This window comes from Coturnix japonica, chromosome 9, assembly GCF_001577835.2.
Source record: "Coturnix japonica isolate 7356 chromosome 9, Coturnix japonica 2.1, whole genome shotgun sequence".
In the NCBI taxonomy this organism is placed as follows: domain Eukaryota; kingdom Metazoa; phylum Chordata; class Aves; order Galliformes; family Phasianidae; genus Coturnix; species Coturnix japonica.
The window spans coordinates 121,411-148,693 of NC_029524.1; the positions used below are offsets into that span (position 1 = coordinate 121,411).

At 38.4% G+C, this 27,283-nt stretch overlaps 1 protein-coding gene across 5 annotated transcripts in view; it reads left to right on the forward strand.

Moving 5' to 3' along the window:
• LOC107317829 (glypican-5-like) overlaps positions 1-27,283 on the forward strand; it is a 319,637-nt gene that overhangs the window by 48,606 nt on the left and 243,748 nt on the right. For 4 of the 5 annotated variants that reach the window (XM_015870947.2, XM_015870949.2, XM_015870944.2 and 1 more), the window contains exon 3: positions 26,363-27,057. In XM_015870947.2, the coding sequence (XP_015726433.1) occupies positions 26,363-27,057 (695 nt within the window). Of the gene's footprint in view, positions 1-13,232; positions 13,423-26,362; positions 27,058-27,283 lie in introns of those variants that run through there. The other variant, XM_015870948.1, reaches the window with a different exon arrangement.

The window sequence follows — 27,283 nt, forward strand, 5'->3', positions numbered from 1 at the left end:
GCCATGTGCAATAAATGGCAGCAGAGGGGCAGTCTGATAGAATGGTGGCTGACATAGAAGTATATACAGAGCAGATGTGTGGAATTAAATTCCTCCATATGGAAAAAATGGTGCCAACTGATATTCTCTAGTGCTTGTTAAATGTGGATGTGAGCACAGTGAGGGGTGGATGGTGCGTTTCAGCAGGGGTCACAGTGATGTAAAAGACAAACCATGTTCCTGATGGCTGTCCACAGCTGTCACTCCATGAAATGAAGAGCACCTCAGTCAGGTCATCCATGCAAATTGGTTAATGGTGGTGAATGTGTTGAAAAATAAAGTTTTGTAGCTGAGAATTTGCTCTATCAAGTAATGTTGTTGTGCCCTTTGTATTTATTGTTGTTTCCCTAGGAATAAAAGAGGGATAAATTTCAGAGCAACCTATGTATTTTTCTCTGTTTTGAATCTGATAATCCCTTTATTCTCAACCATTTTATTATATATTAAGGCTAATTCAAAACAAAATAATTTATTCATTTTTACTGTCTGAAGAGTGAGGATAAGCAAATTCCTGGGCTCTTTTCTGAATTTTCAGCAGTACAAAATAGCAAGTGATAAGGAGTGGCATTTCTGAGCTGGCATCCCTTAAGTAGAGAAAACTGTCCTTCCGCTGTCTTGATTTGGGCATATCCTGTGGACAGAACACTGGGTTTTCATCTTTTCTATTTCTTGCCTGCTTTTTTAACCTGTAGTGACAGATCGTTATTTTACAGTGCTGCTGTACCTTGTTGGCTGCCAGCTACCTTTTCCTAACATCATCAACTTACATCTTGGATCTCGCTTTTTAGCTTTCCCTTTCAGAGTGCACAGTGGTCACTATATGCAAAAAGTAAATCAATTGCTCATATTGATTTGATCTCATGATTCTAAAATAAATAGCACTTCATATTGGAAAGCAGTGATTTTTAGAACTCCACTGAATAGAGCAGTTATCTTGCAGCAATAAATGCTGCAAGCTGTCAGTAAGGCCATACGCTTATTGTGATTCAGAAAAGGATTAGGCATATTCCATATGACACCATGATTTATAACATAATACTTTTTTGAAATAGTTCATTTTTCAATTTTTTTTTCCTTTTTTTTTTTTTTTTTTTTTTCTGTAAAGAAACTGTCATAACACATTAGACACATTGTTTAAAAGGACCAATGTTCCATCTCAGCTTGACCATTCTCTTTACTTCCAGCTTCCCGTATTTCTGTTTCGGTGGCTAATAGGAATGCATCTTCTTTAAATCTTTAGGGATCAGAGATCAGGTAATGAAATTGTGTTTATTTGTGCTCTGAAATAAGTGCAGGTTTAACTATATCCTAGCCATGCAAACAAACAGTTTAGCATTTCAAATCCCAGTGGATTCAGCGGCATGTACTTTAACATTTTACAAGCTGCTTGAGGGACTTGGAGATTTTGGTAGACATCAAAAGCTTTATCTTCCTTGGGGAAGCCTGACTTTTACACTACTCTCCAGGAAGACTCAAGCTTGTATATCTGATATATGTCCTCAGTGTTAACTTTTATTCTGAAAAGCAACTTAGGATGCCCTTGACACCTGTGTCCACAAATAGCACAAGAATAATTTTGTCTGTCTGAAGAGAATATAGCTGGGAGAAAGGTGGCTTTTGTGTTATTCTCTTAAGTCAGAATCTGTTCTGCTGAATATTAAGTATGTATGCTTTTTGATAAAAATCAAAGCAATCTAGTTTCTTTCATCTCAGAAACAAACAGGTAAAGCCAAATCTTAAACATTTAGTTGATTAAAGTCATTTCAGCTTTTGCTAAATCAACTTTGATTTATTCAAAATAATGTGGCTCTTTGAGAATTTGTGATGGTGTTAGTATATAGATAGGTGTTAGATATAGTGTTTTAAAAGTGAACAAGAGGCATCTACTTAAAACTTCAGGTAACTGAAGATGCTCTATCCTGGAATAGGAGACAATAGGTTTTGGTTTCATAAAGTGGATAAAAATTGCAGGATGAATTCAAGAGGCTTCCAGTAAGTACTCAGTGTGGTTTGGTCAGTCACTGAAAAAGTTTTTCAGCATTTTTGTTGATTCTTCTTTGCATGAGCTAATACTTAGCGAAGCCAGGGCCTCAACTCTCCTAAGTAGATGCTGTCTGAAATACTTAGTTGCCTGATAAGTTCACAAAGTCACTTTTAGAAGGAGGGAATAAAATGAAATCTGTGAGTTGTTCACTAAGAAGATATATTTTCATGTTTTATAATTACTTTTTTTTAGCATTTTCTGTTTATCAGCGTGATTTGTGATTTTTGAAGAGAGCACCAGAGGCCAGTTGTAGTTGTCACACAGATGATGCTTCTGCTTTCCAGTTCATGCATATAAGAATCACTTTAACCACCTTTACCCTTTTCTTAGTGAAGATTTAGTTTTAGCTGATAATCCTTCATTTCCAAGTCTTCAGAACAGGTGGGAACTGCTATGTGGATATAGCATATCCACATGTAAATTCACATATGTTATTTATTTCTATTTTTGTCCTCCCCTAATTTGAAGGTCTCTAACATGCACTAATGGAGCTTTTCTGTGATGAAAACTTGAATAATGATTTTGCAGAGTCAGCAGTGTTTCTTTACCTAGGTATGAAATGTGTGTTGCTTAAGCACTGCTTTTTGCATGTACTGACTGATACTTCTAGTGTTGCTAATTTGCATTCAATATCAAAACATACAAAGAGTAATTAAACACAGTTTTAAAAGTGGATGTGTGTTGAATTTTTTGCTTGTGATATGATGCAGTCAGTCCTAAAACTGCTACTGAACTAGCCAAAAATGAGAATTGAGAATGCATGTGCCACAACTGATTTCCACACGATGGACACAAGTTTATTCGTTTCTTCTGTACATTCTTAGAATAAAGATGCCCATTTTCTGTTTCAAAACAACATGGTAAAGGAATAGCCGTTTCCTGGCCGGTGTACAGTTACTGAAGAAGGTGGATATGCAAGTCCTTTCTGAAATAGTTGTTTGGGCACAGTACTGCAGCGCTGCTGAGCAATTGTACTTTAGCCAACTTGGCAAGCAGAGGAATGAGCTCATTTGTCTGCTGTCATCCGTGCAGAAGTATACATCAGTAAGTGTCCCCAGCATTTGCTACAGGAGTGTGAGCTTGACCATGTGGCATTGTGAGTGATCAACAGTGACTGGCATTGGAGGTGGCCAAACTGTGAGAGGAAATTGGAAGGCTAAGAAGTATTCAGCAATCAGAGAGACTGATGGCTGGTATCGTGCAATGACACAGGCAGACTGGTAGCCCCATCTTAAGTCCCAGCAAGGGGAGGAAGAGAAGGAGACTTCCAACCTGACAGATGGTAAACACATGTAGAATGAGGCAGACTGGACCCTTGGCTTGGGGTAGGAGAAGACTTCCTTTTCGCCCTGAAAACCTCACCAATAAACATGAAGTACTGGGGATGGAAGGTCAGAATCAGAAAGGGGTAATCATATTAAAATGGTGTAGCTGAGGACCTGAGTTAGAACAAGTGCAACTGAAAAAGAAGCAAAGGGTCTTAGTTACTGGGGACTCTTCACTAAGAGGCACTGAAGCACCCATTTGCTCACCATATACCTTCTCTAGAGGCCTGGGGCTCGTATCCATGATGTCAGAAAAAGGACACTAGGTGTGATAAAGCCAGATAATTACTATCCAGTGCTGATATTTCAGGCTGGGTCAAACAAGACTGCAACTTGGAAATTAAAGAATATTAAAAAAGACTTTAGATCCCTTGGAAAGTTGTTGAAGGGATTGGGAGCACTGGTAGTATTGTCAATCCTTCCAGTTGGAGGAGAACAAACCAGTTGAATGAACAATTTTCTGGATGGTGTACACCCAGGGCTTTGATTTCTGTGATCTAGAATGCACCTTTGATATACTTGGGACTACTGACATTGGATGGGATGCAACTGACCAGGTGGGGTAAGAATATACTAGACAGCAAGCTGGCTAACTCACTGCCAGGGCTTTATATTGGATTTGGTGGGGGAGGGGAAGGTACTGCTGAGTGACATGGAAGAACCAGGGAAGACTGTCACTTCAGGAAGCAAGGAGTGAAAAGCTTGAATTTTCCCCGGAGTTTTTTGGGAGCGCTTCTCCATGTATCCAGTGAGTCCAGTAGTTCAGCTGAAGTACCAGTGCATGCGGCATGAGAAATAAGTGAGATGGAAACCGTAGTGCAATTAGGAAACTGTGACCTAGATGCTGTCATGGAAACATGGTAGGATGACTTATCTGGAACGCTATGATTGAGGGCTATGGGATTTTTAGGAGGGACAGGCAAGGTCAGAGGAATGGGCGAGCTGCACTCTATGTTAAGAAGTGTATAGACTGCAATGGACTGCCTATGAGAAGCAGTCACAAACATATTGAGGACTTGTAGATTAAAATTAGAGACTAGACTGACAAAGGACATCTGGTGGTCTTCTTTGATGGAGTGATGGTTGGCAACTGATGTCATCCATCTGGACTTGTGCAAGGCCTTTGACATTGTCCCATATGACATCCTTATCTCTAAGTTGAAGAGATAAGAGATTTGAAGGCTGAACTATTTGGTGGAATAAAAATTGGCTGGATGGCTTTAGTCAAAGGGTTGTGGTCAATGGCTCTGTATCCAGGTGGAGGCTAGTCATGAGTGGCTCTGTCTGTCTTGGTACCAGTGCTCTTCAGCATCTTTATCAGTGCCATAAATGATGGGATCAAGTGAACCTTAAACAAGTTTGCAGATGACATTAAGTTGAGTGATGTAGTTGACACTATAGAAGAGGGGGATGCCATGCAAATAAGCCTAGGCAGGCTTGAAAAGTGGGCATGTAAGAGGCTTAACAAGGCCAAGTGCAAGGTGTTGCACTTAGATCAGAACAATCCCAGATGTGAGGGAGAAGAAATCATCAAGAGCAGCCCTGTGGAGAAGGACTTGGTGATCATGGTGGACAAAAAGCTGTATGTGAGTCAGCATTGTGTTCTTGTAACCCGGAAGGCCAACTGCATCTTGGGCTACGTCAAAAGAGGAGTGTCCAGCAGGGAGAGGGAGGAGATCGTAATTCCCCCAAATTTTATACTGTTTTAAACTAAAAGAGGGGAGATTGAGTGATATTTTAGGAAAAAATTCTTTACTCAGAGGGTGGTGAGACACTGAAACAGGTTAGCCAGAGAAGTTGTGGTTGCTCTGTACCTCAAGGGGATAAAAGGCAGCCTGATATAGCAAGTGGCAGCCCTTCCCATGGCAGGAGGTGGAACTGGGTGGGGTTTGATATTACCTTCCAACCCAAGGCATTCTGTGATTATGTAATATGAGTGTGAAACTACTCTTACTGTTAATGGCAACTGTGGTTGTTGGTGGAAATCAGTGTCTTTAATCCAGAAAATATAGTTGAGACCTCCATGGGTAGGTTTGCATATAGCCCTATCAAACACAATACTGAAGCAAAGCTGGACAGTGCATGTGGGTATTCATGTATGTTACACTTAAACACTGGGTGGCAAAAAGAAAAAGAAAAAGAAAAAGAAAAGGAAAAAGAAAAAGAAAGGAGAAAAAGAAGAAGAAAAAGAAAGGAAAAAGAAAAGAAAAAGAAAAGAAAAAGAAAAACAAAAACAACAACAAAAAAATCTTGTTAAAATCAGTGGCTGTGTGCTCTTATACTCAGTTACCAAAAATCTCATGTTTGGAAAGTCTAGCCTTGACTTGCAGAGTTCACTTAAAAAATTATTATGATGTAGAAAAATGAAGGAAATATTTTCAAGGCTGTGTAACCACACTGACTTCAAGGTTTTCTGTTATCTTTGTCTGTTTTTTTACAATCTTCAAAAACCTTACATTTCTTTGAAGAGGGGGGAACATACTCAGGAGGCAAGGTATCTGTCTCACGGCATTCATTTTTACTTGATTTGAAATGTGTGCAGCAGTTCCATGTAAAAATTGTATTTCACAGATTAGTCATATGTGTAGAAATAGCATGGGTGTCACGGGTTACCTAGATTCACCTATGCCCGTGACAGGGGGGAGCCACCCCGTAGGGGAAAAAAAGGAATGGGATAAAAACAGCAGCAATCTAAGGAGGAAAACTTATCTTACTAAATATGATATTAGAATACAAGATAACACAATATAATATAATATAATTGAGGCTAATAAATGGAACGAAACAGAGAGAGAGAGTCCTTGAAAACCGAGAGACCTACTGTGAACTCTAGGTGACACGGCTGGGAACGCTTCCCACTCCCTGAGAATTTCGGGAGAGAGAACTCCAGCCTGGGAACAAGATTATATAGTGTCCTGGTCCTGTGACTTATCCCTGACCGTGATGTTCTCTGGGATATGTAGTCTTCTTCTGTGAACTGCACATTTGGCAAAATAATCCATGCTTTACATGATGTTATGATGTGGAATACTGTTAGCAAAATTACAAAATTCCAAAACCATGACAATGGGCTACAGCAGTAATAATGGTCTCAGACTTCTGAAACATCAGCATGATCCAGCATGTGGTTAAAGTGGGTATTTCCATTGGTCTCTGTGTGATCATTTGTATTTTTAAAACTGAGTACAAGATTAAAAAATTTCACCCAAGTTAAATTTATGGGAAATAATTTAGTCAGTATTGCTGCAGTTTGTTACACTGTGAACTTAGTCTTTTTTTCCCCTTAAATCATGCAATGTGAGTTGTAAAACCAGCTTAGTTGTCAGAGGCATAAGTACCTGCAGTAGCTGAATAAGAGGTAGTTGTATACATATGTGCTTGATAAATGAATAGGACATAGTTGTATGGGTTTGATAAATAGATGCAAGTAAACAAACATTTGCTCTAAATTATCAGTTCTCCATAATATTTTCTATGAGACTCAGACCATAATATCACTTAAGATCAAATGCTCAGGGGATTCCCAGAAAAATAAACATGATTTCCATCTTCCAGGTCTTCTCATCACTGTGTTGTTTTCCAGCACTTTGATGTTTTCCAATATAGCAGATGCTAAACAAAATGACTGAAAGTCTTGTTCTTCACTGGTGATACTTTGCAGACAACAAGACCCGTTTACAGATGTTGTCCTTAACCATTTAATCAGGTAGAAATCAACAAACAAGAGAATGTGCTTAGTATATGGCATTTGTAGTGCAGAAAGACTTCTGTATGGTTATTACATACCTTTAACAGTACATAAGATAATGATTTTTTTTTTTGCCATACAGTATAGAGCTGTGCTTGTACATAAATACCTGCACCCACACGTACCTGAAAGTTACAAGGAGATCTGTTCTCAGGAGTACAAAGTAGTAGTTCTTTTCATACACATACAGCTGCATATGACAGCATGTTGCCTCCTCAACTGCTCATGCTGAAGCGTGTGTAAACTTTTACGGTGAGCCTGTTACTAAACTGGCAAAACAGATAGTTGTTTTTAAGCTACATTTGGAACTTGATATGATTTGCTCTACAGTTTTGCAGTGCCTGTGGCCTTGGACTGCTCACAGAGAGTATGATGAAGTCCTAGTGTGGATATAGAATGCTGCATGTACCTTGCCATTCAGCTTCAGGCACAAAAGTATAGCTAATGCACTGAGTGACCCCTCTGTGGTTTGAGATATGATAGCTGATGTATCTTGAATTCACATTCTAGCATGATGTGCACCAACTTTTGAGTACAGACAGCTATAAACTGACAGTGTACACTAATTTAAGCTTATTTGACCTACATGAGTTTTCTAAGAAGGCTTTCATATATAACCTCATGTCACATTAACATTATTGTCATGATGCAGATTAGATTCTCATGTAAAGCTGGCATCCAACAGCCCATGTTTAATTTGATGCCTTCATTCCTTCCTGAATTGCTGCATATGATTGAGAAAGGCAGGATACACCAGCAAGGCTGTTAGGATTCACGGTCTGTGATCATTAGGAATTCCCCAAATCACTATTGTGATTTTTGAAAACTTATCCTAAATGTTACACTTATCTTAAAAATGCATTTGTGTTTTAACCATGACACCACAACCTTCTTTCCCCAAATGTTTTGAAAATACATATATATATTTTTCCACCAGGTAGTAGTGAGGTCATTTATTTTTTTCAAAGGGACAAGACTTTATGCCCCATAAACAAAAACTTCAATATGTGTAATTTTCTGAGCTATGGCATATTCTTATTAAATAGACAAACTTTTATGTTTGAAGATGGTTGAAACACCAGCGTTAATGGTTTGAGTCTGAATGTGGTCATCTTTGCTTATCCCAGGTGGTAAAAGGATAAGAGAGAACAGATTATTAAAAACATATGTAGTTTTTGGTTGTGAGAACATCCACAGATGCTGTAATGTAGAGAAGAAAGGTCAGTGACACTGTTGCCTGCAGCGCAGAGATCTCTCAGCTTGTATTGACCTGAGGTAGTGAGTCTGGCAGCATGATGACAAAATAAATGCAACTGTATTGCTTCCAGACACGAGCTGTCTCGTGCAGAGTTAACTTGCATTGTTCTTCTGGCATGATGAAACTGCAGTCTTGAAAAGCCACCAAAGAATGATTGAAGGCCAATTTTTTTTTCTTCTACAAAAGCTTATAGTCTTAATGGAGGTATGTCATCAGAGCAGCGCTGAAAGCATGAAATACGTTAGTTCTTTCGTAATATTAATCTTGATTTTCCAGACCATCGGTTTTTCATTTGGTTTTTGCAAAACTTCAAAGTAATTACAGAAGAAGTGAACTTTCTTCGTAGTAAATATTCTTTATTAGAATTCCTTATGAAAACATCTCCTAAATTGTGTATGCCTCCAGTACAAAGGAGTAGTTGGATCTTGTGCTCTCAGCAGGCTGGAAGGCAGTAGCTCCTGCAGCAAGATACTTGCCATGAGCTGGCTGGCTGGCTAACACTTGCAGTGCTTGCTGATTTGAGATTGAACCATATTCTACCAGGGGAGACAGCTTTGTCCTTGGTTTCAAGTACCCAGGTCTAATTCTGGATTATAGCATAAAGAATTTTAGGGTAGTTAACTGTGATTTACTGAGCGTAAGATTTTGTTAGAGGTTGAACCTACATTGGATTAATTATCAAATGCAAAGTTTCTCAAGAGACACTAGGGGAGACGAGTGCCCAGTTGTGTTAGTTATTTTTGTATAATTCCATGTAAAAGCCTAGATGATTCTCTCTGTTTTTCATCACTCTTAAATATTGTTAATTTAGTTGCAAAATATGTAGGTCACACCAAAAGTAATGCCTTCTATTTATTTCCATGAAAAAGGCAACAGATACAGAGCGCAATAGCACTGTTTGATAAAGCACATTCTCAGCTACGAGACACTTTTTCAACACAGATACTAGCATTAGCTGTCCTTTTTCAACTGTGATGAACAAAAGCCTACATTCTGAGCTCATAAAAATCTGCATGGCTGCTTGGAATGTGGCTTGTCTTTCACATTGCTGTTACCACTGTTGAAAAGCACCAACCCATTTCTCATTGCGCTGACATCCATTGTTTGGTTTCCATAAACATTCAGCAAGTGTGAAAGTGGCAGTGAAGATCAGTGGGAGCTTTTTGTTGTTGTTTTGTTTTGTTTTTTTTCATGGAAGAATTTAATTCCATGTGTTTGCTTCGTCCACACTTCCGTGTCATACACCATTTTGTCAGAGGGATGACCCCTCTGCTGCCATCTGTAGCGCAGCAACAAAATGTGATTGGATATTGTTGGGAAGGTTCAGCCTCTGCTTCCATATCATCAACTTCCACCTCTCAAGTCATTGGCCAACATCATAATATGGGAGACATTATTTTTGGAGCAGCCCTCATATGTAATAAAGTTAATGTATATAAGCAACAACAATTTTAATATTCTTTCCCTTTTTGTTAAAACACAAAGAAATACCAGCAACAACATTAAGCTGGTGGAATATTTTACCTTGTTATTTGGGAAACTACTACATCAAACTGGTTCAATGGAAATGGTTGCAATTCTTAGTGAGTTCCCAAGGTGATCTTTGGAGATTTTTGATGACGTTTTACTCTTTCTATAATTTATCCCTGGGAACAGTGGTTCACAAATGTATGTACTACCAAAAAGCAATAACACGAATAAGGTGAGATTGTGAAGCAAGGGATAGTTGCCTCTGGTAAGATATGTCTTGTAAGTGTGTAGTAAAGAGACAGAATACAATTTTTGAGTTGAATATTTGATTGTAGTGCCTAACAGTGTGCAGCCTGGCAATTGTGTCAAGGGCCTGAGCAATGAGCAGAAGTTGTCAAGGAAAAAAGAAAGTGCCACCTTTGGCACATAGACCATATAATGATGATATAATGTGGTGATTAATGTATAAACAATCCCTCACATTTTTTGGAACTGAAAATGAGGTCTTAAGGAACCAGCAGAAGGGGAAATCTCAACGAATGCTCTTCTGTTACACTTTTCATTTGTTCATTGTATGACTTTTCTGGTTTCATAAGGAAATACCAAAAGTTGGGAAATACTTTTCTTACAGTAGTTAAATATGTTAAAAAAGGAAATACAACAGAAACAATAAAATACTTGAAATAAGTGTGGTGGTGTAAAAACTCTCTATATATCCAATTGGATTAGGCCAGTTAATCCAGGGGTGATCAGAAAAGCTTTATACATTTGTTTAGATCCTTTCATGGATTAACCTGGCTAGTTAAGGTTGATCAAATTAGACGTTGTTCTTCTAATCAGTCCTTTAGTTTCATAACAGATGGCCAGTATTCACTGTAATTAGAACATAACCTTTTGTTTATTATTTTAAAGAATAGTAGCTGAGCTTTTCATCCTCTTCCTTTGCTGCAGAAAAACCTGAGTATGTGCATGTTTTATATATTAGCAATGTTTTACTTCGTAAAAATTAAAGATTTCTGTGGCACGTTCTTTAGTATTATTTTGTTTTCTTTCCTCTTCCAGTGGCAGGTGAAAGGTATTTTACTTTCCTAATTTCTCTAGTCTCATTCTCTCATGTGGAAAACACACCAATTAATAAAATATTCATGTTTCAGTTTAACGTGCTTATAAATCTGAATGCTTCATCTAATTTTCTCACAATACTTTTGGGAAATAAGTTGTTTCTATGAAACCCAAAGTAATTCTCCAAATATATTGCTATAAAGCTAATTAAGCAAATTTTAAAGAATGTTTTGTCTCTGTCAGAAACCCAGTAGTCCAGATGAAAGAACAGTAGTGGCGGGGAACATTGCTGGATGTGAAGATATGTGGGACTACCAGAAAAATGAAAATTCTCTGACTGTGTTTGATGGTTGTTGTCAGTCATTTTTAAGTGATTTCATGACAGATGTTATCCATTTTCAGACTGTGTTTGAGCAGTCTAGCACTGGCATTAGATTGGACTGTTTTTCTTTGGGTCTGCAGTTTGGTACCCTGTTCTTCCCATTCATTCACTGATTATTTGGTTTCTGTGGAGGCCTTCTCCACCAGATTCTTGGCTTGCTGAACCCAGTCTCTCTGGGCCCACTTTCTTGCCCTTTGTGCAACTGCTCATTCTTATTCCTAACTTTATCCTTGTTCAAGGCTTTGGATATAGTGAGAAAATTCCTGGAAGCATCCTTTTGTTGCTGGGAAAGTGAACTTGGCATTTATTTTTTAAGTGTTTGTTTCTCTGCAAATTTTTATGACCCTATCCACGTAAGTGTTAAGTAGCCTCCTTTTGTATTCTGTCTGCTTGTAGTCTTTCAAAAACAATTTCTCTAATATTTCTCTAATTGAAATTTCATTATAGCAGCCAAAAAGAGAAACCAAACCAAGAGTCCAATTAAAAAAAAGAAAGCTTGCAGTCATATGCCTATTCAGTGCTAAGTACCTATAAGCATTTTCACATACAGGGCCCTGTTTTTCTTTCGTGACAATGAATTGGATAATTTAATTTGGAAATGAGTGACTAGCTATGCATTAAGCAAACCTGGCTGTGCACCACTGGGATTAGCAATGGCTTGTAAATGGCAGTTGTGTCTCATTAACTTGGTGAATTTTAAGCTTTTCTCACAATTCTCTAGTGCAGGTGTAGGTATTTAAATAGTAAATTGAAGGCTTTTTTCTTGTTTAAGGGTTTGGATTCCAGAAATTGGTCCTTCAACTTTCTTCTTCCAGTATTCTGTGAATCTTTGCAATGTATTACTGTAGGTAGATGAGTGTCTCATAATTCTTTATTTGTGCTGTTGTTAAGAGGTAGAAATCATACCACGATATCAGAACACAATTTCAGTGTTGAAAAGAGATCCACCTGCCTCTGAGGTGTACTTCAAGAGGAAGGGAGCATATGGGCATAGCAGTGCAGTGTGTTTTGTATCTGCATCCTTTTGTGTTGTTGAACGTCGGGAGAAAAGCAGACGACCACACCTGTCATTGACATATGATCAGCTATTCTCGTTTATTCCTGGGCTGTGTGTACATTTATAATACGGATAATTAGCTCATACATATTGCAAAAGCGGAGCTCATCATTGGTTCCCAATTATATACCATCCCCAAGTATCTTAGCAGCTTGTTGTTATCATACTGAAAGTTACTCCCTTGCTGAGTTCGCAGAACCATGGCTAGTTTATCACCATCCCAGGGCATCCTGATGTTCTCGCTGTCCTTGCAGGTGGTGCAGATGCTTGATTAATTGCACAGTGTTTACAACCCTTCTCAGCAAACTAGCTGTAAAAAACACTCTCTACACTTATGGTGATGCAGGGATCTTTGCTGCCTTTGCACGTGCTGTTGCCCTTTCTATGGGTGAATGTGGTCCCTGTGTTAGTGTCTGTGCTGCTTGAAACTACCCTGTTGCATTTAGACAATCGTAGTTGCTTACACTGTGAATGAATGCTTCAGTGCTGGCTAATGTTTGTTTATTGCACAAAAGATATATGTGCTATACTTTGGTACAGGTAGTTTATGCATCAGAGTAATTGTAGCAGGGAGGTAATAGGTAAATTGTTACAAAGGTCTGACAAAATGACAAATCAGTCATGAAACATTAATTCTGAAAGATGTATGATTGCAGATTCAAGACTTGCACTTTCTTCTGGCATCCACCAAATCCTGCCGCTGTGACTTTGAGCCCACTGTTTAACTATTTCAGAGTTTGTAAGGAGAAATACTTACTGAGTTTTTGTTTGTTTGCTTGCTTGTTTCTTAATTACCTGCAATAATTTCATTGAAGTGTGATCTTTAGGTAAAGTACAAGTGACACTCACATAACCAGATTGCATGGTCCTGCTTTTGGACTTGCTGAGGCATTATGGACATTACAGACGGTGCATCCTGGTGCTGGAAGCTTCAGAGGAGATGTGCACGTTGTTGGCATGGGCAACTGCTGTCCCCTTCAGCTGTGCAAGATTCACTGAATACAGACAGCTGTCCTTCACAGCTCACAGTACAGCAGGTAAATATCACCCTTCTGTGAGGAAAGCATTTATAGTATTTGGATGGCAAGCTTCATTTAGAAGCAAAAAATTACACCTAAGGAATAAGAAAGAGTAGGAGGAGTGATGAATTGCACTGGGATTTTGGGTCAAAATAGTTTTTCAAAAACAGTGGCACTTGAAACTCAATCTGAATGTGTCATTTTTTGCTTATGGTAATAACTGTGTTTACAAAGAAACTACTTTGTTGAACTCTTAATAAATGTTTTGAGCTTTAATTTTCATTAAGAAGGCAGAACATCAGTGAGAAATGAATAAAATCCATAGTACTTGTAGCTTTTCTGAAGGAAATAACCTTGAAATTTTAAAATTGCTGAAGTTTTACTTCAGGGGAAAAATGTTGCTGAAGATTTTGCAGCTCCTGGTTCATCAGCTAAAGCACAAGTACAAGATTAGTGTCGTAGCTTTTCTTTGATTTTCGTTTTCCTTCTTTGCTTTCCTTCCTACTTGCATCTTGAGCGCTGGGGAGAAAATTGAATTCTGAAATTGAAGTAATAACTGAACAGTGCATTTGTACAGAAGAGACTATATAATCCCAGGGAAATTAACCCTGATTGAAATGGTGCTGTTTTTAGACTTTTCTGTAATATGAATCTTTATTTTTTCACATTTTGTTTCACTCTGATTCTTCTTTGGCGGCAGATTAATTGCAAGTGTGTTAGTGGAAAAATATCTCACCTGTCAGGAGGCTGATGGTAGGGGAACAAGGCTGTAGAGAAAAGAAAGGAGAACGCAGACTACTGTTTTGTAGCTATATGCTAGCTCATTCCATTGAAAATACATGAGGCATCCAGGCAAATTTCAAGTTTTCTATCTTAGCTGTATACTGTATGAGTCCAATTCAGAAGTACTCAGAAATGGTCAGTTTGTGTACAGTCCTGGGGTCAGGAGGGCTACTCATGAATAAGAAATTAAGGTTGCTTTTCTATGGTGTGGTTTGGGATTGAAGGTATTTATTTACAGTGAGCAAACACAGTAAATTCTTCAGTTTTTCACTGACTTTGTTACATTGTCAATACAGAGTGTAAAAAATGTTGCTAAAGAGTAGCCAAAGAAGATTTCCTACCAGTTCCTAAGAAAATAGTTGTTTGAACCTGAGGGATGAATCCAGAGCCAAAAATCGTGTTTTTATGTGTCAAAACACTTGTGCTAGTCCTCGGGTCCTTGATGTTTTGGAAGATGTCAGATTGATTATAAATGTTCAGATGGTTATGGCTTTACAGGCCTAATGCTTCTCAAGCAGGAAGATGGAGTAGTAGAGACTATGTGCTGTGTTTCCTGCAAATGTTGGATTGTAGCAGACAGCAGAGAAATAAAGAATAATAAGTTTTGGAAAAGACCTCCAAGATCATCCAGTCCAACCATCCATCAGTGTTGCCCACTGAACTATGTTCCTTAGTACCATATCTGCCTGTTTCTTGAAGACCTCCAGTGATAGTGACTCAACTTTCTCCCTGGGCAGCACATTCCAGTGTCTGATCATTCTTTCAGAGAATAAGATTTTCCTAATATCCATTCTGAACCTCCCCTGCTGCAACTTTAGTCCATCCTCTCTTTCTCTCACTAGATATGTGGGAGAAGAAGCCAACCCCCACCTTGCTACAACCTCCTTTCAGGGAGTTGTGAAGAGTGTTAAGATCTCCTCTGAACCTCCTCTTCTACAGACTGAACAATCCCAGTTCTTTCAGCCGCTCCCAGTAAGACCTATGCTCCAGTCTCCTCACCTGCTTTGCTGCCCTTCCCTGGACATGCTCCAGGGCCTTCATGTTTTTCTTGTAGTGAGAAGCCCAAAACTGGACACAGTACTAAAGGTGCAGCCTCACCGGGGCTAAGTACAGATGGATGATCACTTCCCTGCTCCTGCTGGCTGCACTATTTCTGATACAAGTCATGTTGCCATTGGCCTTCTTGGCCACCTGGACACACTACTGTCTCACATGCAGCTGATCACTGACCAGCACCCCAGGTACTTTTCCTCCACACAGTCTTCCAGCCACTGATTTATTTTTGAGAAATTTATCTTAGGTATTTGTCTCGCTCCAATTTGTAGGAGGGAGGCAAGGTTCTTTGATATGTGTATACCCGGCGTGAGATTAAGAAGCAACGGTTCAAATGTTGGTCCAACCAGTTTATTAAAGTCCTAGCTATTTTTAGGGAGATGGGGGAGGGAAGGTAGGCGATAGGGAAAGTAGGAAATATAAGCAAGGAGTCTTTGCAGAGAGCAAGAGAGATAGTCACCACCGTGGGTCCAGCGAGGTACACAGTGGGTCCGTTGATCTCAGGAACTCGTCTGATCACCGCGGGGGATGGGAGACAGCCAGGGAGCTCCGCAGCAAGCCAGTCCCGGGGTTCTTCCGACAAAGTTTTCCCCTCAGGGAATTCTCCGTCAAAGGTGTCTTTGGGAGTTTGTCTCCAAAGTCCCCAGTTTAGCGAGGGCCTTTTATCCCCCATTTCGGTGAGGTTGTTTTTCTCCTTTGAAGTTTGACACAGCATTTTTGGGAACGTATCTCGAGCAAACACTGAACTTCCAAACAAGCAGGTAAACACACTTTGTAGTAGGGATTTAAACCAGCTTTTGTGATATTCCTGGCCCACAGATAAGCCAGCAAAAAGGGGGGGGGGGGTGTCTCTGTCGCCAGACACAAGCATTATCGCCTTCTGCAGTGGTCAGCTCCTTCGAGCAGCACCCCTGAAGAAAACTGCTTGTCTTGCTTCTGCTTATCTTTGCAATCGTAAGCAGAGTTGCTGTGGCACAACAACACCCACCATTCACCCTCCTAGATAGTTAGCAGTCGCCAGTCAGAGTCTTATCATCAGGAAGGCCTCATGAAGCAAACTTTGAGACAACAAAAGAAAACCAGTTCTGTCTTTCACAGTATTCAAGATACATTTGTAGATAATGTGGCTGTAGGTGTTTATGTGACTGTAGAGTACTACTGTTGCTCTTGTGCTTATTGAAGCTTTACTGCCCACTAGCTGCTTTAGCTGTTTGTCTGGGAAATCTCAGCCTCTGTTGCTTCCCTTACTCACCTGCTAAGGGCAAACCCTTGGCACATATAGCACAGTGCCTTTTGGGCCTGGCCATCTGGATAGGCAGTTTAGAAGTTCATCAGTATGTATGGTAGTCTTTCAATAGATGGACCTTTTTCTTAGGGTACAATGTGAAAGTCCTTACAAATCATTGTAGAAGTCTGTCCTATGCTTGTGTTCAGTAGTCAACAATATTGTTTTCTTCTGTGTACAGCAGTAAACAGTAGAAAAACAAATTTTTGTCCAAGGTCATACTCTGCTGTACATATAGAGTGTGAAAATGGGCAGTGTTTCACCAGTTGGATCTTTGTCTTTGATGCAATTCCATGTTCCCCTTCCTTCCTAGATTACATTATATATGTGGGAATGAAATATGTAGTGCTACCTTTATTGTTTATTTATTTATTTAGCAAGAACCAGCATTTTTGTCTTTTTTCTGTTAATTACTGAAGCTCTATCAAATGTTTCTTACCAGTAAGAAAAATCCAAAGATTATGTGGAAATTAAAATGGGGATCTTCCATTCCCTTGTATTTTGAAGAGCTTTATTTCAAGATTTCTGCATGCTTTAGACATTTTGTGCTGATCAATATATTCTTAATTCCTTTCAGAAGCAAATGTCTATTTAAAAGCATGATAATTATATTTTGCAACTTTCATATGAAATATTTAATTCCTGATGTTGGATTTTAATCTGTTTGCAACTGTACAATGTAAGCAGTATAAACTTAGCATTTTACTCTTCTGCACTGGTAGGTTCTGAATATTTGAATATATATTCAGAATATTTGAATATATATTCAGAATAATATTCTGAATACAAAAGAACCTGAAATGAGGGATGATATTTCAAGATGATGTTTCAAGAAAAAATGAAAAGTGACAACAAAATATGTTTGTTCTGTTAGAAAAGTAGCTGGATTAGTCACATGTCTGAAAAAGAATGGCCTTGAGGTAGATATTAAATAGAGCTAAATTCAGAAGTGTGACTGTGACAGAGATGAAAGACATTCTGCAGCATAATGAGGAGATGGGGACTTACAGTGGCAGAGAGCACGATGAGTTGTCTAGTAGAGTGGAGAAGATTAATTCATTGAGGCTGAAAGAGGTAAATACATGGAGCATGCTGAAGATGTGTGAAGGATTATACATGGCAGTTTACTTCTGTCATTAATCTGCAGATGTGCCTATTGATGAAGACCTCTGAAGCTGTGCAGAGAACGCATCTGGGGACAGATCTCAACACTGTCTTAATAGGAACAGGACTTTGCTCTCTAGGCTCACTGAAGAACTTCTGTAATGGCTTCTGTAATGAGACAGTAAGCCTGTAATTTTTGCTTTGCTTTGTCAGGTTAGTTGAAATGGGAAATGAGTCCTAAATTGCTTCAGTACTGTGAACTGAAATGCATCTCAGCATTTCAGGAAATACGTTTATTTGGTTTTTTTTCTGTTTGTTTTTTTTTTTTTTAGGTAGTTCTGTGTGTCACTTTTTTGCAAAGTTCCAGCATGTCAGTGTTGAATTTACCAAAAACACTAATAAAAAGTATTAATGAAGATACTACAAAGTATTCAGGGCTTGGGAGTCTCTGAAAGTTTTGTTATTATGCTCTTCTGAAAAAATAAAATAAAATAAAATAAAATAAAATAANAAAATAAAATAAAATAAAATAAAATAAAATAAAATAAAATAAAATAAAATAAAATAAAATAAAATAAAATAAAATAAAATAAAAAGCAGATGGAACAATCTGCTGTTTATCCATGTGCTACTAATACCCTTCTTAGATGTCACTTTTATTCCTAATACTGCTTCAGTCTTAATTGCTTCAGTTAGGTGAAGACTGAGTCCAGGTTATGTGACTTAAATTTAAATGTCCAAGTTATCTCATGCTCCCTAAAGAGTTCTACAGTCAGAGCTGAGACTAGGCTATACAGACACTGGAAGAAATAATGGCCAACTTGCTTGAAGTCCCCTTGTGAATAACAGTGTCATCACTGTTTAAATATATGGTTGTGATTAAGCATAGAAATAAAAACTGTAGTTTAGGCATAGTAGCTACTTAAGCACAACAGTCTGTCACTGTAAACAGGATCTTTGTCTGTAAACAGGAATAGCACCGTGAGGGAGGAGGAGCAGAAAGGCAAGTGAATCCACGTGCTTAAACACAAAATTTGGGAGGTTATCTGAACCAAAGAAATAGCTGTCAGAAACTGGAAATTGAACATGAGTGAATGCTAGAGACAGAGGCACAGTCCAGAGTGTGATGTATGAGAAGGAAACTGAGGGGCCTGAGATGGAATTTGAAGAGCAAAGAGTCAAAGACACAAAAACAAACAAGAAATTCTTGAGGGATACTGAAGACTGGGAAGACTGTGAGAATGGGTAGGTCCCCAGGGCGTGATACTCTATACCCTGAGCTGTCAACTACAGGGCTTCATACAGCTGTGTGTAAAGCATCTGTTGAGAAATACTTCAGGATATCAGACCTGGGACTGGATCATTTTGGTCTTTTTCCTCTATGAAAGCTCCTTCACAATGACTGCTTTCTGTCCTGAAAGCCAATTTCACACTTTCCTGTTAACTGCAAGATCCAAAAATAAATTCTGAATTTCCCCTGGATATATTTTCAATATTTTGACAGTTCTCAGTTAAATCAATTGACAAATTTAGGGACCGATGAGTATATGTTTGTGCACAACTCAGGGCCCCATTATAACATCAAGCTTTTTGTCTCTCTAAAGGTGTGAGTGGATGTTGGTCTTTGTGAGTCTGATAGACTGCTTGGCTATAGTACCATATCTAAATAGTGTGATTAGGATTACCAAATTTATGCACTAGTATTGTAGAGAAATTTGTAACTGAACCTGCTATACAAATATAAATACAATTTTTATATTATACATTGCATATAAATTCCAAGTAAATATATGGAGTATTAAAAAAACCCTCTAAATTTCATAATGCTTGTAGATACTTAATTATTCTGTTCCATTAAGAATCGGATTAACAACTCCTGTGAAGTATTCTTTGCCATACCAGATTCTCTTCCCCCCATTCACCTGATGCCACTTTCATTTGAATGACTTCTTGCTCTCTGTTAGGCTCTGCTAAATTACTGCTTGGTGCTTGCTGCCCTTGGCAGGAGTCTTGAGCCTGGGGGCACTGGGAAAAAGGAGCACAGAAATGGGGTCCTATTGAGATTTTTTAAAAAACCTTTCTAGCTTAAGATGTTAAATTTCTCTTTTCCTGTTTCCTTCAGTAACATCCACCCCTCCTTCCATCTTTGTTCTGTGTGAGCCATGTCAGTATGAACAGTCCAGTCCCAGAGACATCCAGACTGTGAAAGCTCTTTAGCTGAGTGGCAGGGTTGGGCTGTTGCACTTTCTCCTGACCTCTTAGCTGCCAAAGCAGGTCTGCAGTACAAGGGTATTAAATATAAATTTATAAGGGAATTTGCAAATAGTTACACAGAATATCTGCAGTAAGTGGTAAAACTGCAGCAAACTTGAATGCAGTCATAATGACACCTTGAAACCCGGATGACATCCAGACATTGAGTGAAGTGTCACAGGCAGGCCAGAGAATTGTCAGAACCAGTAAAAATGCGTAAATAAGCATCAAAGTTTGATCGTGATATTATGAGATATTTAAGGTATGATATGTCCGCAAGACTGGAAAAACTATGTCCAAGGCAGGATACATATGAGGCACTGGTTTATAACCATTCCCACACTACACCAGCCTTCCTCCTCATCTTTTAGAAAAGGGATATTGTACAAGATGAAACTGGAAAACAAGGGTTTGGCAATTTGACATTTGTGGAACAAGAAGGCGAGAGATTTGTCAGAGGAATTCAAATGCCCTTACAGATTTTGAGGATTAAGAATTGTATTGCAGAAACAATATGAACTATATTGTATATATAAATGTGCCAGTATGTTTTCTTGCACTGGATCTAAAATGCAGCAGATACGTTTTCCTTCAGAGCACAGAATTTCTTAGTCTTGTCTGTCATTTTATCTGTCATATCCTCATTTTAAGTCTTTTGATAATTTCATCATTTGCTTGGGAAATGGTCCACTTTATTGTACTTTGTTTTGTTTGTTTTGTGTTTTTATTCCATTCTTCTGAAGGGATTGATCGCATTACAGAGTTATACAAAGTTTCATGCTGAAGAGTATTTGTTTAAACAAGCAATCATTTCTAGGGCTTCGGAGAGTAAAAATTAAACAATGGGAGGTATTTATTGTAATGGATTTAAAGATCCAGAAAAAGAAGAAGTGGATAATGTGTCTGATAATGAAAATGCCCATGTCTTGAAATTTCTTCAGAAACAAAATGACCAATGCTGTTGAAATATTTCATTGGTGATTTAAAATCGTTATAGACTCTTGCAGTTGGGTAGCTGTTGCTGCCCATAACTTTTTTTTGTTTTAATATTAATTACAGAAATTTAGGGCAGAAATGAGTGGTGAAAGTTCAATGCACTTTTAGGACAGAGCAGCAAGTGACATTAGGATAGCAAATAAGAATAACTGATAGAGGCCAGGATGTGAAAACATTACACAAGTGAAAAGACTGGACTATATTATAGTAAAGTGGATGACTACATATTTGAAATAGTTGCACCATGTCCTTTTTATGTCTGAGATATGTATGTCATAGATTTGAAGGAAATTTTTGACGTTGGGCCTCAGTAATTTTCTGATGGGAAAAAAAGTTGGCATAAAAAGTACCCAGTGTATTTAGAAGCATTGGAGACAGTTGCACAGGGATAGTAGACAGTAAAATAAAATACAGTGCTGCAGCTTACTGCACCTAAAGTCATCTGTCTAAGATTGGTCCCTCTGCAGCAGAGATGCCTGCATATGTCTCACAAATGCATTCCAGTTCTTCTCTAGACCAGGCAGCTCCCCAAACTTTTTTGTAGATTAGATGGCAGCTCCATACTACAGCCATTGCTGCTAAGTGCACGGGGTAGCATTATTACTGTTATGTTTTCTTCACTTTAAAGATCTTGATAAATGCAGCTTTAATTTTTTTTTAATAGGATTTTTTTAAGTCTTATTTTGTGATCTTAGCACTTGGCACTTGGAATTGCTTTTTATTATTATTATTATTATTTTAAATTTATACATTAACACTTAAGCTCAGAGAAGGAAAAAAAATCATCTTTGTTAAGCTAACCCTATTTCGTTTGGCTGTTTTTCATTTATATTTGTAGAAGTGAGTCATGACAGACCACCTCACTAATTCAGCTGGAAATCATGAAACAGTTCATGACCTTCTGAAACAAACTCAGTAATTTTCCTCTACAGTCAGAGGGCTGAGAAAATCCTCCCTAGAGACTTCTATCTGGTTGCTTTTCAGTTAATGAGAATATACCCAGAAGAATGAAAAGACTCTTAAAACAGAGTAGATCGTATTCCTCCTGCACTGTCTTGAACAACTTAAGATTTTTGGTTCTTTCATCTTGCTCCTTGTGCAAGATTGCATTGTAAAGAAGCAGGTTAAGTTCACAGAAGAGAAGAAAGTGATCTAGGAATGTTTGATTCAGGAAAAGAAGTGTGTTTCATGGTTAGGGACAGAAGTCGGGAGATGCGATTGCTTCCTATATGATGGCACAGCTTATGGTGTGTATATTAAGCATAATGTAACGATGTAGAATAAGGGGTGGAATGTCATGGTTTTTAATTTTGCTATCAGTATTCCACATCATAACATCATGTAAAGCATGGATAATTTTACTGAATGCGCAGCTCACAGAAGAAGACTACATCTCCCAGAGAACATCATAGTCAGGGATAAGTCATGGGACCAGGACAATATATAATCTCACTTCGGGGCTGGATTGGCTCTCTTGAATCTTTGGAGTGTGTGGGAGCCTTCCAGCTGTTTCACCTAGAGTTTACAGTAGGCCTCTCAGTTTTGGGACTCATTCTCTCTTTCCTATTTTGCTTGATTCATCAGCCTTACTTTCAATTAATTTGCATTATATTGTGTTATCCTGTATTTTGATATAGTATTTAGTAAATAAGTGTGCCTCCTTAGATCATTGCCGCTGTTTTCCCTTTCCGTTTTTCCCTTTTCCTTTTTGGGCCAGCTGCCCCCCTGTCACGGGCGCAGGTAGATTTTTGCTTAACCTGTGACACTTGCTTATGCAATTTATTGATACTACATGAGCAATCTTCGTTATTTTTGTTCACATACATAAACGTTTAGATGTTATTGATTATCCATGGATGTTGAACTCCAAATTTTATTATGTCTGTTACAAAGATTTGTACAAGTGGGACTTCTTGTTTTGTATGTAGAACTCTGCATCAAATTTCAAATAATTTTTACTTCATTCTTACTGCTGCAAAATATGTTTGTCTTGACCTGCGTTTTAGCAAACTGTAAAGACATAGAAGATTTAAAAGACTTGAAAGCATTAAAAGAAAGACATTTTCAACCAATCTAGCTTTCATGTATTTTGTAACTTGGTACTAGGTGGAAGATGTTGAAGGGAAAGGACCTCTTAGTGTGGTCCTAAGAGACCCAAGAAATAATGGAGCAACTTCAATTTGTCAGTCTTTTTTTACGGTCACACACAAACCTAAATTGTATACAGATGTTATTTCTGTGCTGGCTTCTACTTTTGGTTTCTCGACCATTGCTAAAGGTGTCCAAATATTTTCTTCTTTGAGCGTGCTGAAGCTTCACAGAGGAGCACCCTGTTACTTAGACTTTTGAGATCTAGGAAATGTACAAAGTACCATAGAAAGTACATAAATTATCATTTATAAAACAGGATGCAAGGGTAGACTCTCCTTCTCAACAGCTTCAACTGCTTGAAGCTGCATTATTTCTGAGGAAAGATCTAAGAACATCCAGCTGACCCAGCAATTTGATTCTCTAACATACTTTAATGCCTTACAACAAGAAAAAGTCAAGATGATTGTTGGATTTGTCATTGACAAATAGTCAGTGGAAGCATATGGTACCTTACAGATGTTTGCAGTGTACCTACAACCAGTGGAAATGTTTTTGTACCATGCACTCACTGCTCTGGCTCTTTTTGCAGGAGGAATAGAGGTATGTGCCATTATAGTTTCTCTTGCTCAGTGAAAAATAAACAACGGTCTTCACTATTTTATTTTCATACCTGTCCATTTAAGTTGCATGCAGAATGTTGACAGCCAAGGGACGTTTGAAAGGGCTAAGTGGTTTCTAGTCTACAATCTAGGAAGTTCCTGAAATCTGTTTTGTTGAGAGGTACAGTGACTCATCTTTCACTGGGGGCTGTTATTTCTCAGGAAACTGAGAATACTTGGAAATTGATTAATGTGTTCCACTTATTTTGATAAGGAGGGTGATAGTTGCAGAATTTACAGGGGTGGAAGGCAAGAGTGTGTAAGAATCTACTGGCATCATTGGAGAGAGTCCTTGCTTCTATAACCTAATGGTTGGCTGCTTGTCTGCAAGGAATGAAGTGAAGGAGGAAGCTCCTATGGCGTTGTTTTCATGCTGTTAAGGTTTCCATTGTGTTTTCAATGTGATGAATAAAAATGGTGGTTAGATTTTCCCTACAAACAAAAGTAGATGAATTTGGGTGAAAAAAAATCCAGTGGTACAGTGGCACACAGCTGACTACTACAGTTTAGGTAGTAAACTGTGCCAGTGTTTCCATCATGGACAAAGTTAAGATTTTTTTTATTTTATTTTTTTAACACAGCTGTAAAAATCTGCTTTGTTCTGAAGCTTGCCAAGACGTGTCTCTGCCTGAGAAGAAGCTTCTTTCTTTTTGAGTGGAAAAGCATTTGATTTCTTGAAATTCTTCTGGAGTGTTGGTGGCTTAGCATCAGTGAGAGTGCTGAAGTGATCCTCAGGCTGAAGGAAACAGCTCATGTGTATAAAATACCAATGATTTAATGTACAGTGAGATATCTTGTAGTATCTGTCTGGTTAAATTGGTCTTTGTGTTGAAAGGATTGTAATGCTCCTTATAGCAAACAAGCTAGTTGTCCAGAGAGATGTAAAATAGGAATGCAGTGAGNAACTTGGCCAGTGTGTGCTGATCTTACAGTATTGTGTCAGCTCCTTTGCTGAGCTGATCTTTGGGTAAGATCAGTTTGTATTACATTGCTCTGAATCATATGGTGATGTTCATCTGAATGCAGGGTAGGATTAGACTGAAAACCCATTATCTGGCCAGTCCTCAAGAGGCAGAAAGTGATCGGTCTCCTCCCTTAGCAGGAACTGCTTGCAATTCAGGAAAGTGTGAGCATGATTTATGTCAGAGGCTTTTTGTTGTACAGTTTCCAAAGAAAGCAATGGAAATAGTTCAGATTACTGTGTTCTGTGTTATCAAAAAATAATCTAGGGAATTGATTCTATGGTCTACAAATTCTAGCACCTCAGTCAGTGTATAATAGTTATGTTGAGCAATTTGAAATGCCTTAACTATGGTATTTCTTAAATCTTTTTTTTTTAAATTATTTTTTATTTTTTTTAGAGCATTCAAAAATGGTGTAGTTAAGTGAAATACTGATTTCCTGAAGTTAAGATTTCATCTCATTCTTTGTTCATAGAGGACTTGATGTCAAGTTCGGCCTCACCCCTGGCTGAAGCTCAGGCCAAGCTGCTGTTAACAGTGAGAGAATTTCTTCACACAATATCTTGCCTTTATCCCTGATTTGTTCTTTGCAGGAAGAGCATCTCAGCCATTCTCTTACAGAACTATGTAAGAAAAGCTTCAGCTTGTGTTTACATTCATCTGTCTCAAGCTTTCATTGAGTTGCTGACCAGCAGCTTTATCTGAAGTTGTCCTTTGTACATTAACTTTGTCTAGTCCTTCATTCTAGCATGTATTCACTCTGCATATCAGCTATCCAAATGTGCGCACATATGTCTTTTTTACAAGTCTAGACAAGACTGCATACAACACAATTGCCTTTACAATATTCCCCATTTTTGGTGCAGTATTATTTCATAGCAGTAGATCATCTGGAATGAAAAGCTAGCAAAACGTTAGGCTGTCATTATGTTATCAAGATACTGCATTCACAAACTTAAATTATTAGATCATTTCAAGTAGCTGCAGTTGAGAAGTACGGATGATGAATGAGGATCAACGATTCTGAGCACTGATGAAATGTACGTGTTATTCTCAGACTTCTTACAGGCGCCAGTGCATCTTTATTATGGGTTTACAGGAAGATTAAAAATGAATTTTTGCCCTATATTTTATTAAATTCTGATATCGTATAATTATTTATATGATCCTGTGCAGCAGTAATTGTGTGATGGGTGTATTATGGACCCCCCCCCTATTACCAGGTATTCCTGTCACAGTTCAGCAGTTGCATCGCTTCTATAATTCTGCCTGTTCGAAGCATTCTGTTGTACAGTTTCATAAGACATATTCAAGACATTGAAAATGTTGTAATCCTCCCTGAGTACTTGAAACCAACAGTGCTTGTTGTAAAGAGTGTTTTGGTAATGTGTCTAGTTGTGTTGCCCAAATGCATTGTTAGTTAAAAAGCCATCTAGATACATCTGTCCTGTGTCCACTGGAGTCTGTGAAGATCTAGCAGTAACCACAAGAGTTTGAGCCAGGGGCTAACGAATGAGAATACAGTAATCTTTCTTAAGAAAATACATGTATGTTAAGACATTTCTTTCTTAAGCACATGTAATATTTTCCTATCTTTTTTATCATTTTACTGATGAAAGCTGTATTAACTATTAGTGTATTCATGCTGCAGACTTTGTATACCCATTGGAGTCCCTGCTCAGGATATTATTAGTCCTGTGAATGAGATGTAAGCTGCTTGCTGTTAACATCTAACATATTTCTTTCTCTCTCTCCTGCCCCCCTTTTTTTAGAGGCCTTTGAGTCCTTCCTGCGCTTAGCTGAAAACCGCACAAGATCTCTATTTGAGACAGCTTACAGGCCTATGGCAAAAGAAGCAGCAGAGCCAGTTAAGGAACTTTTTACAGACATGTCCCTCTACATCCTTGGTGCGGAGACTACAGTGGAAAATGCAGTATTACGTTTTTTTGACAGTCTTTTTCCTCTGGTGTATAGTCGGCTAATAAATCCAGGAATTACAGATTTGTCAGAGGACTATACTGAGTGTCTTCGGCTTACAAGACAAGACATAAATCCTTTTGGACGCTATTCTAAAAACATGGTTACAGAGCTGTTGAAATCTCTTTGGGCAAGTAGGATGCTCAGCCGGGCCCTCAGTCTGGGCACTGAAGTGATAAATAATACTGAACACACTGCTCTCACCAAGGAGTGCAGTAGAGCTCTGGTGAGGATGCAGTACTGCCCACATTGCCAGGGCCTGACGCTAATCAGACCCTGTGTTGGATACTGTCTGAATGTGATGAGGGGCTGTTTGGCCAGCGTGTCAGAACTGGATATGCAATGGAGGGAGTATATCTCTGCTCTGGAATATCTGACTAATGAAATGGCTTCCTCGCATGATCTGGAAATGGCACTGACGGGAATCTGGAACTCCATCAATGAAGCCATCCTGCACGCACAGTTGAATGGACCACAGCTTTCTGCTACAGTAAGTACTCACTGATCACTCTCTACGCCCATCTATAAATTTCATTATTTGTACGTTTGTTTTCTGTAAATCAGCTTTTGGTTTTCAACCAGATCTTTGTTAGCAGTCTGTGAGAATATTATTTGATGTATTTGATCCTGGAATTCTAGAAACAGTGTTCCCCTAGCATGTAAGTATTTGTACGGTATGGAGGCCTTCCATAGGCAATAATGTAGAGGGTTTAAAC